General features: G+C 31.5%; 1 protein-coding gene across 1 annotated transcript in view; it reads right to left on the reverse strand.

Moving 5' to 3' along the window:
• LOC145291507 (uncharacterized) overlaps positions 1-20,000 on the reverse strand; it is a 103,598-nt gene that overhangs the window by 5,782 nt on the left and 77,816 nt on the right. Inside the window, exons 2-3 of the mRNA XM_080137447.1 lie at positions 2,655-2,796; positions 740-864 (exon numbers count right to left, since the gene is read on the reverse strand). Coding sequence (XP_079993573.1) covers positions 740-864; positions 2,655-2,796 — 267 coding nt within the window. The remainder of the gene's footprint in view (positions 1-739; positions 865-2,654; positions 2,797-20,000) is intronic.

Raw genomic sequence — 20,000 nt, forward strand, 5'->3', positions numbered from 1 at the left:
TATATATATATATCTATATATCTATATATCTATATATCTATATATATATATATCTATATATATATATATCTATATATATATATATATATATATATATATATCTATATATATATATATCTATATATATATCTATATATATATATCTATATATATATCTATATATATATATATCTATATATATATATCTATATATATATCTATATATATATATCTATATAATATATCTATATATATATATATCTATATATATATATATCTATATATATATATATCTATATATATATATCTATATATATATCTATATATATATATATCTATATATATATCTATATATATATATCTATATATATATATCTATATATATATATATATATATATATATATATATATAGATATATATATAGATATCTATATATATATCTATATATAGATATATATATATATATATATATATATCGATATATATATATATCTATATATATATCGATATATATATATATATCTATATATATATCGATATATATATATATCTATATATATATCTATATATAGATATATATATATATATATCTATATATATATAGACTTGATGTCTCTAATAAATAACTATTACTTTGTAAATATAATACACAGCCACAAACTCAATACAAATATAATATAGGATTATGAGAAATATGAATTGTAAAGGATCACTTCTGTGTGTAAGATGAATTTTTTACAAACAAAAAATATGACTTACACCTAATGTCATGATCTTCTTTTAAAGCATCCCATCGCCGCTGATAGCTTTCTTTCACACTTGAACTGCAATTCTCCAATGAATAACGAAAGCATCTCTCAGCAGTTGAATTATATACCATTTGGCTGAAAAGAACAAACAAAAGTACAAAGTGTTTTTTTCCATGTTAAAATTCGTAAATTTAAGAGAATCACAATGCTCCTTTAAATTAAATTTATGAAATAAAAAGAATTATAAATTCAAAATTAGTCAACGATTTCTATGTCTTTCAGAAAGATTAGCACATTCCCATTATTTCAATCCCAATATTAAGTTAAAATATATATCAATATTTTATATAAAAATATTGAATCTACAATTTTATTAAATTTATATAATATGAAACAACAACACAATATATTTATATATATTTTATATTACTGTATTAAATAAATAAACAATTTGAAATCAGGAAATGGGAGTCCAAGAGCCGTTATATATTAATGCAGGACTATGACTCAACGGATCACAACCACTACGATTATGTATTCTACTTTGACTTCATGCAAAAATTCGTAACCTTCCTGTAGCATATTCTTTTGGTCTGACTAAAAATGATAAGTCTCTATACTCCTATATTATTATCATCATTCTTATTTAAAAAAAAAGGAAAGAAAAAAACAAAGCAGCATTCACTATACAGGTTGAACTGCCTCCCCCCTCTCTGAAGAAAATACCTAAAGGAGTATATCAAATTCACAAGCACTCAGGAGAGATGATGATGCAGTTCTTTCAGGGAGATATTTATATCCTACATACAGTACCTGGTATTCCAAATGATCAGCCATTTGGCATTAACCAGACTCAATGTTGCTTAACTTCATTGATCTAATGAGAATTGATGTTTCAACCCGAATATGCTGTACTATTCTTATATGGAGGTTATAGCATAGACGATCTTCACTGAAGATAACTGCTGGCCGACCAAAAATATTTCTACTTTTTCTCACCCAAACACAGTTTAATTTTTGACCGCCGAAATAAACTTTCATTGTTTTGTTTTAAAAAAGGTTTTGTTTATTCCATGCTACATATTTGACAATTATTTTATGTTTGCAAACTCGCATCCCTAAACTGCTTAGGAGTTGTATAGGTGAAAAAACATCCAAAAGAATATATAATTTTAGATCCATGCAGTTTGCACATTAGCAATGAATACTATTTCAAACATAAATCTGAAACACTTATGGACAGAGTTATAGAGATGTGTTTTAGAAGTACTTATAAAAACTCAAATTTTTTCTTTCTATAAAAAAGAAATACTTATTTTAAGTTCTTACTTATTGAACTCCCTATGAGGAAAAGTCAGACACAAAGTTGTTTTTTTTTATGTGAGAATATCAATATCCACATCCAAAAATAAACACTTTCTTTAGGATAAAACGTATTGCACATTACTGGATTAAATCAATAAATAATTTCAAATCTGCAAATGGGGGGTCCCAGAAATGTTATATTCATTTTGGTGGTGTGTCAGCCATTTGGTTACGCTTAATGCCCACAATCCAAACTAAAACTACTTTTTTTCCTTGGTCTTTTAAATGATGATGTTTCCAAATATCTCTTGTATATATGGGTGACCATCGCATGTGTAATGGGAGTCTGAAAGACAGACTTAGTTCATAATACAGAACAGTATCTGGAGATGTTTGCAGAATAGGAAACTTTGTTGGTATAGTTACATGAAGAAAAAAAAATGGATGAGAGTTCTTGTATCAATGTATATGGAAAAAGTCCAGTTCACAGGAGAAGGAGGTAATGAAAAACATGGAAGGCAGTGATAAAAAAATGGAAAAAAAAAGCTGTCCAACACATAAAATGAACATTACACTGAATATGGTGATGATAAGTCAAATACAAGAAAAAATAAACGTACTTGCATATTCTTGCTGAGGCCGAAGGTTTTGGCACATAACTTTCATTAAGCAAATCCGTCTTGAACTGATCATAAATCATTTGAACGTTGTTAATACATGCTTGAGCTTCTATGAAAGCACAGTTAGCTGATATCAATGGCACTGCAAGACAATAAGAAAACAAAAATTAACTTTTAATAATGTTTATTTTTTACCAGCAATCTCTATATTTATTCAGATCGCTTTATAATGTCCAATTTAACTTCCATGCTGATGGCCTTTCTTTTTTTTTTTTTGATGCACTACAATCAGAAGAATCTGCCTTAGAGTTGGGAGTCATAACAAAAGGGGAAAAGAAACAACGAAAGAAAAACCCATCAAACACACAAGAGAGGAAACTGGTGTAAACAACCAAAATCGCATTTGGCAAAGACCGAGGCATCAGTAGTTACACCGTCTTCCTCGCCAAGAAACTACTTCATGTTGGTTTACGTCACTAAACGACATAAGACAGAATGACACTTGATATTATTTTTTATATTTTTATGAGGCAAGTTTGTGACCTCGATACAGCATAAGTTGGGACCGGTATAAACCAAGGACTCTCTGTATCTTAAATGCTCCCACTCCCCGCTTGATTACTGCATGATTACAACACAGGAACTTCATATTTTGTGGATATGATCATCTCTGTCAAGTGTTAGAGAGACGCCCTGGATACAGAAATAAAAACACTTAAAAGGATCATATTAAATTCTGACGTCACATAAGAATCCAGTTATCAAGAAGGTAAACTCAAAAGCAGCACGATGTATAAAAATTTTTGAACATTCCCACCTCGCAAGAAAACAGTACCATTCCAAGCTTTAAAAAGCAAGTAAGTATTTGCTGGTGTCAATATGGTGTCAACATTGCCCAAACTGAATATCCAAAAATTTAATATATATATATATATTAGTGGTGGGGCGATTCCGAAATTTTTACCGATTCCGTTCTAAGTTTCCGAATCTGAGTCTTTTAATATCTATGAATATTTAATTAGAGATTTTTTTTTTTTTTTTCATAAATTTTCAAATTATTACATAAATCCCCGGGTAATTTCCGGGTATATTTTTTCTCAAATGTTTTCCTTGTAATATATTACAAATTGAAAGACCACAAAAGGTTTATTTTGATTTTAAACAAAGCTAAATTGTATCAGTTCGTCGTTAGAATACAACATGCTACTTGAAAGTTTTCATAAACAGTTGAAAATAGTAGACGATTAGTAGGCAAAATGAGAAAATGATGTAAGAACAAAATATTAAGAATGCCCCGCCCCTATTATTACAAACGAGTTTCTAAATAATGTTACTATTTAGAAAACCATTTTTAACATGGAGAGGGTGCTGGGCTTCGTTAACTAATATGTGCTTTCCTTCTATGAATGTTTAAATTTTATTTTAAATATGTAAATTTGGTGGGTTATTAAATTGATTTGCTTTGCTGTAAAAAAACAAAACAAAAACGAGATGCAAATAATAATTAGCGGGACCTGTGGAAATTCCACAAGGGACTCATTCATATGTAATATATTGATGTTGGTATTCATGGCGTAAATAGAGATGCTGTGATATTATTGTAAGTATTTATCTAAGCTAGGAAGAATGCCTGGCGTAGCAAAGTCGTTAAGTACGCTTAAATATGATATTTTAATTCTTGCAGATTTTGTATATATTATTGAGTTAATGTTCAATCAATTTTTATGTATTATAAAGTTGCGATTTCAAAAATAAAAAAATCTATCCATATGATTTGGGTGCATCAGTTGGAGTTCCTTCAACTATAATCGAAACCAAAACCAAAATTTATGAAGAATTCTTGGTAAAATTATTTATTATAAGAAATAGGAATCCATGATTAAACAATAGACACTCGGATGGAACCGGGACACACAAAATAAATAACACACACGCTATCATATTAATATTTAGTATTGTCAAGTCATAAAAACCATGCTCCTTTCCTACTACTAAACTTAAGTATGAGTGGCAATACAAAAAATATAGTAATTACATGTGATTTTATGATTTAGAATTATTGGTAAAAATTACTTAACTGCTTAAAAATTTATAATGTACCGAAATGGGATCAGTTTACATTATATTTATATGCACAACTGAACCCCCATTCTAAATTCTAAATTAACGTTTCAGTGTGATCACACATAATCGCCTAAAAATGTAGAATCTCGTGTTTTGGGTATTTTAAATGTATCCGACAAGCAGCTAAGTCCCACCTCTTCACAGTAGAAATCCCTAGGGTGTAAGAAAGCCTTTTACTCCAATAGTTTCTTCCCCAAAACTGCTAGACTTTGGAAATCCCTTCCGGGATTCAGCTTTCCCAACTGTACTGACATGTTCAAGTGTAATGTGAACAAACATCTTGCTACTCATCTCCCTTTATAATGCCCCTGCAACTTTAGTAGCCCCTTACTTCAACGAAGTCTCTAATAGACACCATATGGCTATTTATCAAATAGGTGCAAAAAGCTTTTTAAAATCTGTGATATTGAATAGGCAAGTGAATAGAATATTTACTTTGCTTACAACAAAAACTAATAAAACAAATTAAATTAGGTTTGGAGAGTCTGAGGATTTCCTTGTATCCAAAAAGGTGTTATAAAACTTTAATTATTAACGAAAGAAGCCAATGACAAACACCCTAATGTACAGCTGGCGCCAATGAAATTTACCCTCCTCAGGCCTAGAGGATTTAAAACTTATCAATAATCATATGAACTCCCTGGATAGACATTTTAGCGAATAGATGCGAAACGATTACAATAGGCAAGTTATAAATGACCAATAAATAAAATAAATTAAACTCTGCTAATCAATGTTAAATCTGTAAATGAGATTTATAATTTATTCCGTGGCCCTTTCACAGTCTTGTTGTAAAGGAACAACTTCTAATAAAAATTTTTTTTTAAATTTGTTTTTTCATTTTTTATTTAAAAATTTTAAAGAATCGGTTTGAAAGCGGAAATTAGACTATAAGTTTTCCGATTCCAATACCCCAAAAAGTTCCGATTTTTCTGATTGCCAATTCTGATCGTCCCAACCCTTATATATATAAAAATAAACTTTACTTGGAGTATCATCACTTGTTAAGGCCAGGACGCCTCTAGATTAAGGGTAAATTAAGGGTTAGGTAAATAGTGAGACAAGATCAGTCACGATGGAATTTGGGTAGGACTAAATTATCTAAATGGACAACTCAACAAGATTTGAAGATTACCATGATATAATCAGCCCGGAAGCAGACACAGCATTACATTGCACATTACATTCTAGGAAAGAAACTGTTTATGGAATTTTTGTTTACCTTTAGGCACAGATAAGAACCAATGGAATTTTCTTGGCAGTTGTTTCTGCTAGGTGAGTATTTGTTGCTAACGGTTTTCAGTTAGTTCATACAAAACTGCCAGAGCAGACAGCATTTTCTCTCCACTTTGTCAGAACCATCGCTCAGATCGGGAGATGGGGATTAAGAGACAAAATAGAGAGAACACAGCTGCCGAAAAAGCATCTACAAAGGCTTTATATATATATATATATTTAATAGAAAAGTCTTATTGAAAATTTATTCAAATTTTCAAAACATTATAAACCTGTAAGAAAGGTATATAAAATTTAGTGGTGAGACGATTCCAAACTTTTTCCCCGATTCCGATCTCAATTCCGATTCTAATAACAAAAACTGCCGAAAAAACACAGCTATAGCATACGAGACCCCTGCCGTCCCTATCGAATATGTCCATTAAATAGTGTCGATTTAAGTCTGTTTAAGAAATGTTCCGATGTTTGGAGCTTTACTTATCGCAGAGAACAATGGGTTTAAGATATAAATATACCAAATTTATTATTAAAAAATCAATTTGTTTACGTCAGTTTTTTTTTTCTTTCTCTTTAATACTTTTGTGAAACAAAATCTATGAATAACAGACATGTTCATTATTTTTTTTTATTTTTTTTTTTTTCATTTGAACCTCACCGATAATTTATATACAAAATACACATTGGGAAACCCATAAATAAAAAAAATCTTTTCATGTGATAGAAACTTATGCATTTATAATTGTCATTAGAAATACCGGAAAATTTTACCTAAAACCGTTATGTTTTTTGTGGAAGAAGGAGACGGACAGATATTTTTGTATGAAGTTTTATTGATTGGATTTCTAACATTGAATAAATTTATTATTGGCAGACAATTTATTGATATTTTTTAGGCTTATTATGGAAAATATTTGTTAATTAAAAACGTATCAATATTTAATGGAAAGTAAAACATATTGACACTATTTGAATAGGAGTAAATGTGGTATTGTGGTGAATGAAATGATTCTAGCTTAGAATAATATAGTGTAAGATAGAGGATGACCAACGTCTCCACTTTCCCACACTTTTGATGACCTTGTTCTATGTAATGTTTTTTAGCAAATAAATAACTTAGAGTGTAGTACCTGTTCTGATACTACACTTCATTTTTCTGTCCTCATTCAGGGAAAAAAAAATCCTTCTAGATTGAAGGATTTTTTTATTTTCATCCCAATTCAGAATGACCCTTCTTGGAGAGCTGGATTCTGTACATTATAAACCAAAACTTGTATCTAAATCAGTCTCATTGAGAAGATAACTAAAATGAATGACATAAGTAATAACGAATTTAGGAAAACTCCTCAATTTTTTCTAGGTAGGATAACTGGTCCATTATTAATAAGTATCGATTGAAAACACATTTTATGACCATTCTTGAAGAGGTGTTTTTAGGAGACACTACACCCACCCTATAATATTAAAAAATTTTTTTTTTTACTTGTTTACTGTTCTTTTATCTTCTATCTATCTATAAATATAAAAGCGAAAATGTATGTATGTATGTATGTGTTCGCTTTTTCTGTATGTCTACAAAAGGCTTCTTTCAGAGAAGCGGTCGCTCGCTTCACAACTTTTAAAAAAATTTTATATCACATATAAATCGTAATATCTCATTTAACAACGAAGCTCACCTGTCTATTTACTTTGCTCAATTTCGGGAAGATAAATATTCAACATTTGTCACTCGCTGCATGTGGGTTAGTCTTTTTCCAATAACATCTACTTTTTTGTACTAAATACGCTTAAACAGCATTTATAAATAATACGAAAGAAGAAATTTTGAAAAAAAAAAAAAAAAAAAAAAAAAAAAACATAAAATTTAATATTTTAGAGGGGGGGATCACTTTCCTATATAAATTTAACATAAAATGAGCACCCACTTTTCGCCATATAGTGATTAACGAGACATGTCATCCCTAGCATTTTTTCAAGATTTTTCTGATTCCCGATTCCGATTCATCATAATAAAATCACTAATAAAATTTTAATTATCCAACAAGAAGTACAAATAAACAAGAAAGACCTTATTCCATTATTCCACGGAGTTTCGAAAAATGCAATTCTCCTCATCAGAGGAAAGAGATTTGGTAAATATACAATAAATTTTGCAGGTCAATGCATTAAAAGAAATTACAAATATGAAATTAATCATACTTGCATCAAAAAAGTTACTGACAGTTTATAGTGATTCAAACAGATTAAGAAAGCAGGAAATGGGGAAAAGGGAGGAAAAGGATATGATAAAAATCCAATAGCTAAGAAGTTAAAATCCAGAACAGAATGAATCCAAAATGAGTTCATTAATAATCACCAGAAACGGGAAAACAGAATTATAGATGTCCAGGGTAAATTAAAACTTCCAGAAAAAAAACAAAAAAACATTAGATCATGGAGAAGTGAAATTTCAGTTTTTATACACGAATAAAGAAAATGGAAATGTTGAAGTGAAGATTCAAAAGATAGCACTAAAAGATTGAAATTGAAACAAGGGGTGTTCAGAAAAAGAGAGGAAAAATGAAAAACAGAGAGAAGAACAGAAGAGGAAGAAAAAATAGTAAAAAGTCGAATAAAAGAGGGGAGAAAGAAAGATAGACATAGTAAAGGAGGATAAGAAAAAAGAAGGAACCAGATAGAGAATCATCTTTATAAATCTATCTTTAGAACAGTTAGGTCAATTTGATCCAAACAGGGAGGTCATTGTGTGGAGACCGTAATTCAGATTTATTTATTTTAAATTTGGAAAGGAGTTAAAATAGGTGGGAGTTTTACTGATCATAAGTAATGGTTTAATAATTCATTATATAATTATAATTATCCGTATACACGTACATACAAATACAAATGCATATACACACATATATATAAAAATAAAATAATGTAAAATAAGAGAGACATAGCGAGAATGTATTTGTACATAATCGGCCAAGACATAAAAGAAAAACTCTGAAAAAAATATCCCGTTTAACAGGTCTCTCTACATTTTTTTATGAGGTTTGCTTGGATCATTCTTTACGACAGAGATTCACATAAGTGTTATGCAAATGAACTTTATTGTGCCATAATAAAATAATGTGTATATATATATATATAATTATGGGAAAAAAGTAGATTTATAAACACAGATTAGTGGTGGAAAATCCTATGATCATTAAAGAGAGGTCATTTTTAAAATAGACAGTTTAGTTAAACGAGTCTTAAATACACGTTTTCTTCTGGGGATCTCATACAAAGATTACATCTGCACAGTGTAAGGAGATGTGTGTAGAGGAGAAGACTTCATTGGTATGACAACTTTGAAAGAATGAAGGAGAGCCCTTAAGTCAGTAGATGTAGAACAGTTAAGATAGCAGGTCCGGTTCACAGTGGAATGTCAAGCAAAATATGGAAGAAAGTGAGGGAAAAAAAAAAAAAAAAAGAGTGATAAATAAAGACTTGTCCAGACATAAGTTACTTTGGAAATTGATTTGTTTAAGTCATCCAAGATGTGGTAGCATGTAAAACAGACGTTAAACTAATGATTGAGCCATGAATAGATATGAAGCATACAGGTGATGTATGACGCTCTTCCTCATGACCACTTAGAAAGCACAACAAAAACTTCTAAGAATGTATGATACAAGATTAGTTGAGGATTGTTGAATTCATAAATTAATATATAAACAAAATCTATGTCTTTCAGTCATCAATTCATCACCAAACAGACTCCAACAATGAAGAAGTTCACGATAGTGAAAACTAGTAAAATGGTTAATGAGAGAAAAACATCTTCTAGTAGAGTCAATTTTTTTATTTTGTTTATAACATAACAACCTCAGAATAGTATGTATATTCTTCTTTTTCAAGTGCCCGGTCTGATCTTGCAGACATCGACGATCAAGGCTCTTCATTCTTTCCTGTTCTCGTCTTTCTCATGCGCTCATTGTTAGTGCCTCTTTATTTGTTGCAAATTTGTTTAAACTGTCTGTGAATTTTGTGTAATTACTTTCTTTGCTCTTGTTTCCATTTTGCCACTCCATAACAGTTTCTCTAGTCCGTCAGCTCTGATTATATAGCCAAAAAAATTTGAGCCGTCTTTCTCTGATGGTATTGAGAATAGATCTCTTGTATCCAGCCATGTCCATTACTTCTGCATTTGTTTTTCTTTTTGTTCATGAGACTTTCATGATTCTCCGGATGAACCACATCTCCATTGCTTCTAGTTGCCGATTTGTGTCTTTGGTTAGGGTCCAGCATTCACATAGAAGAATAAACCATTCATAGACTCTCATAACATGTATCTTTGTCTCAAGGCTTATCTTATTGTTGGTAAAAATGCATTTCATGCTGTTAAAAGTTGTTTTAGATTGCCCAATTCTCTTTTTGCCAACCAGTTCGGTCTCCCTTACAGGCTATGTTGCATTGTGGTATAACAGCTTTCTTCAAGATCACCATGCATTCAGTCTTCTTTTCATTGAGCTGCAATCCTTTCTTTTCACTTTCATCTGTTACTGTTGTTAAAATCTTTTGTAGTTTTTCTTCAGAGTGGGCAAAAAGACTTATCTGCATATCTCAGGTTGTTGATGTTGCGGCCACTTGCACTAATTACCTTATGATTCTCAATATTTCGTAGAATTACTTCATATACATTAAATGTACCAGGTGAGAACACACGGCCCTGCCTCACACTATTGTAGATTGGTCTATATCGACTGATGTCATTGTCTACTCTAATCATGTTCCCATTATAGGTTTCTGAAGATCTTTGCCATCGATATATAGCCCTGCCAGAATATCAAACAAGTCAGAGCGTCATACTTAGTCGAATGCTTTTAATAAATCAATGAAGCAAAGGTTTTTCTAGATTTCATTAGATCTTCCCATGAGTTTTCAATGCCTTTGTCTGCCATAAATCCAAATTGCATTTCTGACACTTCTGGGAGTATTTTATTTCTCATTCTCTTCATGAGTATTCGTAAAAGAACCTTGCTGAGGTAACTTATCAGGCTGATTGTATGATGTTGGTCACATTCAGCTGTGCCCGGTTACTTCGAGACTTCTTCTTATCGGTCAGAATCTCTCCTGTGTCATAGTGTTCACTAATTTTGTAAGTGCCTTCATTCCCACTTCATCCAAGGCTGTTATCAATTCAGATGGGATATCATCAGATCCTGGTGCCTTACCACTTTTCATTTGGCTGAGTGCATGTCTCACTTCCTCCATGATCATATGGCGATCTTCGTTGCTAATATGGGTAGGTGGACCTCTCTCATCATGGTATAACTCTTAGATGTACTCTGACCACCTGTTACGAATATCTTCTTTTTCCATCTCTTGACTTTATGCAACCTGCTTTTGCAGATGCTTTCTTCCCTGTCACATCTTCTAGCTTGTCATACATATGTTTGCTATCAAAATTTGCATTTGTTTCAATTTCCTTGCACTGCATATTTATCTGTTCCTCTTTGGCTTCATTACATTTTTTCTTAACCAGTTTGTCGAGTTGTTTATACTTCTATTCATCTACTTTTACTTTTATCCTGTTTTCCATTAGGTCTAAAACCTCATTGCTCATCCACGTATGTTCCTTTCTATTTGTGACTGGTATGTGTTCTTTTGTTGCCGCATTGATGCTATGTTTCAGCCTCTGTCCCATCGTCGAAACGTTGCATCCCTCTGCCTGTTCTACAAGTATTATAATGGTGAATGCTCTGATGAACTGCAAGCACTTGTGCCCCCACGATGTAAACACCCTCGACAGACCCGACAAGCTGCAAAATCCCACCCCCACACTGTAGAGATCCCTAGATGTAAAAGATCTTTCTACTCCAGTAGTTTCTTCCCCAGAACTGCTAGACTTTGGAATTCCATTCCAGGTCACTGCTACCCCAACTGTACTGACATGCAGAAGTTCAAGTGTAACGTGAACCAACATCTCGCAGCCCAAATCCCTACATAGTACCCCAGTAGATGTTTCCCCTGATAGTAGCCCCCTACACCAAAGTGGCAATGTGCCTTGTTTGGGGTGAAAATGTAATAAAAAAAAAAAATAAAAAAAAACATTATTCATGACAGATTGCAGAATCTCTGGATTGCAATTTAACTCCCTTATTTGGTTCCTGATGTTTTTCTTCAATTCTTGCCTTTTGTTTTTTAAGATATCCCCACAAGAAAAAGTTGGGGCTAGTCAAGTCTGGGGAATGTGGTGGCCATTTGACATTGCCATAGCAAGAGATAATGTTGCCAAAGCATTGCCTGATTTTGGTAAAACAATTTCACAACTTGCGTAGGTTATTCAATGCTATACTTATCCATAATTAATTTCCAAAATATTATCTGTAAAATATATGAAAGAGAGAAAAAAGATAATGATTAATGGTAAAATGACAAAAATTTTCAACACTTCAGTGGCTTTTTGGACATGTTTAAGAGACCGCACCTGGAGATCGACATATTCTCATATCGGTCATCTTATACATTTTCCATCCAATCTCTTGCTTGCTATCCAGAAAGTTCTACGGATCAATAAACACAACATTTATCACCAATAACAGTATACATAAAGAGAAAGTCAAATTTGAGATGTAATTTAATGAAAATTTATAGACAGAGATTTTGTGTCTATTTGATATGTTGAACATGCTTTGCAAAAATTGTAATGAATTACACAAGTCAGACTGCAAAAGTAAATTAATATTTTCAAAAGTTATGAGCATTTGAATATAATTGTGGAGCTGTAAACATGTGAATATTGTAATATCAAAATTGGAAAACTTGACTGAAATATTAAATTTGAATAGAAAAGTGTTGTCGTGTCCACCTTACAGATAATAATGAACTCTTCCATTTATTACAAAACCCGGAGAATATCTATCGGCATACAAGTTATCTACACTTAGAAATTGGACTGACTTAAAAACTTGCTTTATTTGTTTTTTGTCTTTTTCTTTTCAATCTCATTTGTTTCCATTTAATACCAACTTTTGTCTTTCTTCCGGACTCTTACCATCCACAACAAAAAGAAAATAATTGAAATAATTTTGGGGAACTGGTTTTTCCTCACATTTAAAACGATCTTGTGTCACATTTTTCTGACAAATGCCAAAGTCTGATATCCTGGCCAATACTAAATTGGTGACCATTTGGAAATATGCTGCATGTGAAAGGACAGTGAAACCTTAAAATAAAATAAATAAATAAAATAAAAAATACAGCCCTGTAAATGCCTTTAACAAGTACTTGGTATAGCCTGTTTATCCACTCCACCCGAGCGGAAATTCGTTTTTTTTTCCTTCAATAATTTGGAAAAGCTTTTTGGAGAGAGTAGTATACCATTCATTGTTTTCCTCAAACAAATGTTACTTATTTCATTAATATTAGGCATTCTATGACAAAAATGTATTCTAAACATTTACAGTGTGAAAAAAAAGGGTTTAAAGGAATTCCTTATCTAATAAGAGTAAATCTGTTGCGTTACTAAAAATAAAATCACCCTAGAAGTTTCTGGAACAGTACAGATTTACTCAGCAGTAAAATACCGGTTAAGTGTTTTCTATTCTCCTCTCCATATATATCTCAAAGGAGTAGCGGTTGTCAGTGATTAATAAGGCAGATGTATAATCAGGAGAGAATTTAAAGGGCTTGACCAGTGTTTGACTGCTTAGTACATCTGTATCCTGAAACCTTTTCCATAAAGTTAAAAGGATATCACTAATGTTAAAATATCTGTTGAAATTAGACACTTTATTAATAACCAGCAGGGCCCGAGTGCCAGTGTTGCCCAGTAGAAAGATGGCACAAACCCAGAAGAGATTTTATTGAAAGAAACCCAACCACAAATTAAACTGATTTTCTAGCGCTGACTGGCCTTATTTTGTTTTGTTCAGTATTATGAAGTAATCTATAAGTTAATAATTGAGGTTCCAGCCAAACAAAAAGCAATGTTAAAAAGCATGTTAGTCACGTAAAAGAATGTGCTTCTACCCTCCATAATGAAAAGTAAATAATAAAATTGTTTTATAAAGAAATATTTTAAGCAGTTGTGAAACAATAAAGTGAATTGTTAAAAGGCACGTTAGTTAACTTTGTTAAAACAACGTTTGCATATGTGCATGACCTCCACAATAAAGAAAAGTAATGAATAAAGACTGTTTACGAAAACATTTTAATCTATGCTGAAACTATTTATTCTGGTGATTTTGCAATGAAGTAGAAATTTTTATACACCGAGGTAATTTAGTTTTGTTTCTCCGATGCAATTGATAAAGATTTGCAATGGAAACTCCAGTCGGGTTGCTAGACAGTGTAAAAAAAAAAAAAATCCATAAAAGAGTAAAAGTTAAGGAAGTTGAGGTAAAGTTTTACTAAAAAACTGCGCACAACAGCCCCCAAAATAATTAGTTCTAGTGTCTTTCACTGACGGAGAAATCCTTCTATTCTGGGACACGATTTGTTTTGTGTTCATCTAGAGGTCTCCAAGTAAATAACTGAAGCGCACCCTAATACTAAGAAATGTCTAAAAGCACATTAAGCAGTTAATGAAGCTTATAAAAAGAAGAAATGCCGAAAGAAAGTAGTTCTAAGAAGCCAGTAGACAGAAAATGCAAATAATTATAAGCCAGGAGAAAGATTTGTTATTGCAACAACTGTATGCAATGTAATGACGGCATAACATATAAAAAAAATAAAATAAAAATAAGTTTGAGTAAATGTTATGAAAGAAGATGTCACTATGAAAAAAAGAAATCAAAATAAATGAAAACTTAAGGAGTAGTTGAAGACAATAACTCTAATGATTTTATTTTATGGAAATCGTATCGTCGCATTTTGAAAGGTTTATTTTGTTATCAATTATAAATAAATGTGTTACATAGTCGCATGTTATTTGGTTTGTACAATATTCTGGTAAAATAAATGAACGCATCTGTAAACTAAGTATAACTGCTATAAAAAAATTAATAGTTATATTAGTTGTAATATGATTAACAGAAAAAAAATGTAATAATAGCAGCCTAGTTGGTGTGTATGTACAGAAGCAAATAAACTAGTAAATAAGTGTAGGTTAGCATTGAAAGTAGTAACGCAAAGTGGAAGAGGAAAAACGGTTTTTTTTTTTTTTTTGCAATTTCGCGTTTCCACAGCGATAGCAGTGTCAGAATTTTGGCGGAATTTTTTACACCCCCCCCCCAAACAAAAAACTGCGAATAAAATATAAAAAAACTCGTAATTTCTGTTTTTAAAGTGGGTTGTTTATTTTCTTTATGGAATATACTTCCAAAATAAACTATTAAAGTTGTTTAAAACATAATAAAAATATTTTTTATTTGTTAAAAGACCGTGTAGACAAAATGTCCACGTATTCAATCACCGCAAGCAGATATTTTGTCAACACGGTTTTTTTAACAAATAAGAAATAATAGTTTTATTATGTTTGAAACAACTTTAATAGTTTATTTTGGAAGTATATTCCATAAAGAAAATAAACAACCCACTTTAAAAACAGAAATTACGAGTTTTTTTAAATATTTTATTCGCAGTTTTGTCTTAGGGGTGTCAAATTTGCAATGGCGATTTTCCCAAAGATTCTGACACTGCCACCACAGCGATGAAAGGCACATACAAAAATTATGGAAGCATATACTTAGTAAACCAGTGTCGGGAACAAATGCAGTTCTATTTCTCTGCTGAGTAAATAAATCTAATCAAAAAGTGTGTGCTTGTATGTGGAATCAGATGAAAGACAAGCGAAAATCGGAGAATTTACAATATCGAATGTAGTAAGTAGTAGTTTGGCTAAACAGCGTCTAAAGAAACAGCAGGGCTGTGTATTTCTACTGTGGGCTAAGAAAGTGAATTGTATTATGGGATTGCAAACGGTTAGGATTGTCGGTTGACTATGAAAGAAGAAATGTAAACAGAACATACACGAAGGATATCATTGTTGCAAGTGTGTATCTAACTGTTCAGAAACTGCTTATTCCGCTATTCGCTAATTCTGAGAAAATATTTGTTGGCATCCGGTAAAAAACTATTTCAGAGAGGGATCCTTATATTCAAAGTGTTGTTGGGAAAAGGAATAATGTGAAATCTATGAGAATAAAAATAGGACATGGACGGTGTTTTTGTTAAATGTTCCTAATGTACAGGAGTTCCCGGTTATGTTTGAGGAAGGAAGAGGAGAAAACAATTAGTGAGTGAAAAGCGTGCTACCACCATGTAAAATGAATTAATTTTGAATGTGACGCTCCTAGGAATTAATATAAGATTGTTTCATAAAAAGTGAAAGCAAATAATATTTGCAAAACTGACAACAAATGTTAGCTGATAGTCTGACCATATTGAATTTGTATGTGGCATCTCTGCTTGCGAAGTTATGCCTTTTTCGGTCAGGGAATAATTGTTCTTATTTTATTATATGTAGAGAAAAGATTATTTATCTGTCTATTAATCAATCAAAAAAAAAAAAAAAATGAAACCGACAGTAATTTTAATGTTTCTTTTTTAAAACTCTTGTAATTAGTTAAGACATCAGTGTAATCTTTGTGTTACTTCAGTTAAGAAACCATTAATAACCACATTAATCACTCTTCTTTCGACAAGATCTAACATGTTGAATTTCTTTTGACGGATAAATTGTTAATTTCTTTGTTTGTCACATGGTTAGGGTTATCTGCTCATTTTTGACTCTTTAACTATGAAATTCTTTCTTCTCTACAATTGCAATTCCATGGCATGTTTTGTAGGATTTATCAGTTTATAGTAATACTGACCAAGATGCATGATATAATATTTTTGTTCTTAGTAGTGAATGTCACCATTATGTAAATCCACTTATGTAAGTCACCATTATGTAAATCCACTAGTAAACACAACCTTTATTATCATCTATACATATAAACGTGAAAATGTCTGTATGTTTGTATGTGTTTTCGCTTTTTCTGTATGTCTACAAAAGGCTTTTTTCAGAGAAGCGGTCAGTCAGTTCACAAGTTTTATATCACATATAAATCGTAATATCTCAGAGTTAACAATGAAGCTCGCCTGTCTATTTAATTTGCTCGACTTTGGGAAGATAAATATTCAACATTTGTCGCTGGCCGCATGTGGGTTAGTCTTTTCCCTATAACATCTTGGGAAAATAAAAAAAAAAAAAAAGCGTTCCCGCAGTAAATGAAATATTATGCTGCAGTCAAACTTTACCTCATTAAGTCATTAAAACGTGCACCTGCCAAATCCAAGTAATTAAATAAATTCAAACATGTTTCTATTAGCATCTCGCGGTGGCCCAATGGTTAAAACCGTCGCACTCTTTTTTTTTCACACTTTAATTTCTAACTTTGCCTCAACGCCGGGTACCCCTCGCTAGTGCTGCAATAAAACAGAAGATGAATACTTGATGTAAATCAATTAAGTTCTTTGTGTACTTGGGGGAGGGGACCTTAAATGTTGTCTATCGCCAACTGTCTGGTTATGTATCTTCTCAGCAATTTTCTTCTTGGTCCAATCTACTTTTGCCCAGCGTCAACTCCAATATCTCTTATATCTGTCGGAGGACCTTCAAACCGCCAACTGTCTCAAACTAAACATTGTCTTCTACTGTCACAAACTCGAGTCTGTAAACTGGCACAAAACTCATCGCCCCTCGCACAGCTTACCATGAATTCGAAACATTGACCTTCATTGTTCGATTCTTTGTCCCAAATGACTGCCACATTTTGAGTAACAATTCTATTCAGCATCCTTTATGTACCTTGGTGAACAACTTTTTCTCCATTATTCTGCGAATGAACATATTTCCTGTTTTTTTACTTCCTAATATTTTGATCAGTTTTAATGTTTTGCTTTAATATTTAGAGGTAAAATTGAAAGGAATTTCGAAGCCTTTAAACTGTCGAATCCAAAGTTATATTTCTGAAAAATCTTATAATCAATCAATAGCGTGGCTCTTATGCTGCACATAAAAAAGCGTATAGAAGAAAAAGAATCAGAAAAAAAAGAAAATGTGTAAGAAACAAACATGTAAGATGAGAAGGAAACAGAAAAATATGAAAAAGAAAAAGAATGCAAAGTCGAAAACTAAGAAAATGAAGAAGGAAATGCTGAAAAAGTAGAAGAAAACGCTTAAATTAAAGATGGTTACGGAGAAGAGTATGCTGAAAAAAGAAGATGAAGAAGAAGCAGAAGACACTGAAAAAGAAGTAGAAAAAGAGATAGAAGCAAAAGAAAAAAGACAAAAAAGGAGAATTCAAAGTTGAAGATGGCGAGGATGAAGACATTGTAAAAAGGAAGGAGAAAAAAAACGTAAAAATGAAGATGATGACAGTAAAAAGTAAGAGGAAGAAGACGCAGAAAAAGTAAACAAAGCTCTTACTAAAAAAAAGAAGTAAGAAATGCTAGCGAAGTGTGAAGCACAATCTACTGGCTGATGGCCAGTTATAAACAACGGTAAGTTTGTTTACCTACTCACCTTAATGAAGGAATAATAATGAGCCATGTGGATTGTGATGTATTAACGAATTAAAGAGAATGTATGCAGATTTAATATAAACATATAGTCGGAACAATTAGGGAAAACTTATAAAAACAATTTATGTATTTTATGTTGTGAGTAAAGTTTTTGTTTTGGGTAACATGTCTGAAAGCGATACTGAGTAAGGCCTTTTCTGTATTCAAAAATAGTATTCTCTTAATCGAAGAACAGCTGATTCTAATGCTAAGGTGTTCCGATTGCCATTGTGTCATTCTGCCAAACTTGAAAGGGAGTGATCCATATTCTTAAATGTTATGTCAACGTAATATGTATGAAATTAATATATCTAATAACTAGAATAATTACCCTGTGTCTTGTAGCTTAGTAAAAGCAATACTTTTAATAAAAGAACCGGTTTTGTAGGAGGACTACAATTAAAGAGGGGGAATATTTGCTACTACCATTGTGAGATTACGTTGGTGAAAGATCGAGTGAAGGCGAAGAAAATATAACTTTTATGGAAAGATGAGGAAATGTGCATATTTTTGTATGCAAACACGCTGCAGTATGAGTTTGGAATGATGAGTGCAGACGCTTTGCATAGGAATTGCCTTGTTGAGTTCCTATAGTGTCGGAAGTTATGACAGAAAACAGTTATTTATTAGAGGTAGAAAGATTATACATTTAGAAACAAAATAGAGTTAGGCTCCTAATATTCATACTAGAATTGTCCACAAGTATTAGTGGCATAGTGGATAGAGTACTTGTTCAAATTCAGTTATAAAGTTTTGGAAGGTTCATGGTTCAATCCTGAGTGCTTGCGACATGCAAAATAAAATTGCGAATTACTTAGGACTTCTATCCATTCATTCTCAAGTTCGACATCAACCTAACCGTTGTGAAAACAACACTCAGGAACGGAACAGTGGTCTGAAGAATCCAAATAATATGAATAAGCATTTTAAAAATTCAAAAATGTAGAGTTTTATGTAAAAAAACATGAAGAATAAAAAACAAAGAACTACCAGTTATTTGCAATTGTTTTCCAAACATAGATCTATACATATTTTTTGTCCTTAAGACTTAACATATTATTAGATTATTGATTAAAATACGAAATGTCCAAAGAGGCTCAACCAATTAAAACAGTATCATCATATTAACAGACCTGTTATTAAATTTTGTTATTAAATCACAGAATTTCTTTCCAACAGATTTTCTGTTGCATCTCATACTGTAGTTGTTTCAATTCTACCAGGTGTTACCAAACAACAATATTTATTCTAAGCTTTCATACATTATGCATCTCCCGGATACAAATATTTCATATTTTGTGAATACTTACAAAAAGATAAGTTATTTCTTTTCTAATGAAATATTTAAAGAAAGCTGTTGCTTATATAAATATGAAAATGATATATACAGCCATTATCTATTAAAAGCAAATTGCATATTGAAATTACTCTGGTAATAACCATTTCTCATTCTCTTCTTTTATA

The sequence above is a fragment of the Euprymna scolopes genome, chromosome 2, assembly GCF_053919585.1.
Source record: "Euprymna scolopes isolate OS-2025 chromosome 2, ASM5391958v1, whole genome shotgun sequence".
Lineage (NCBI taxonomy): Eukaryota > Metazoa > Mollusca > Cephalopoda > Sepiida > Sepiolidae > Euprymna > Euprymna scolopes.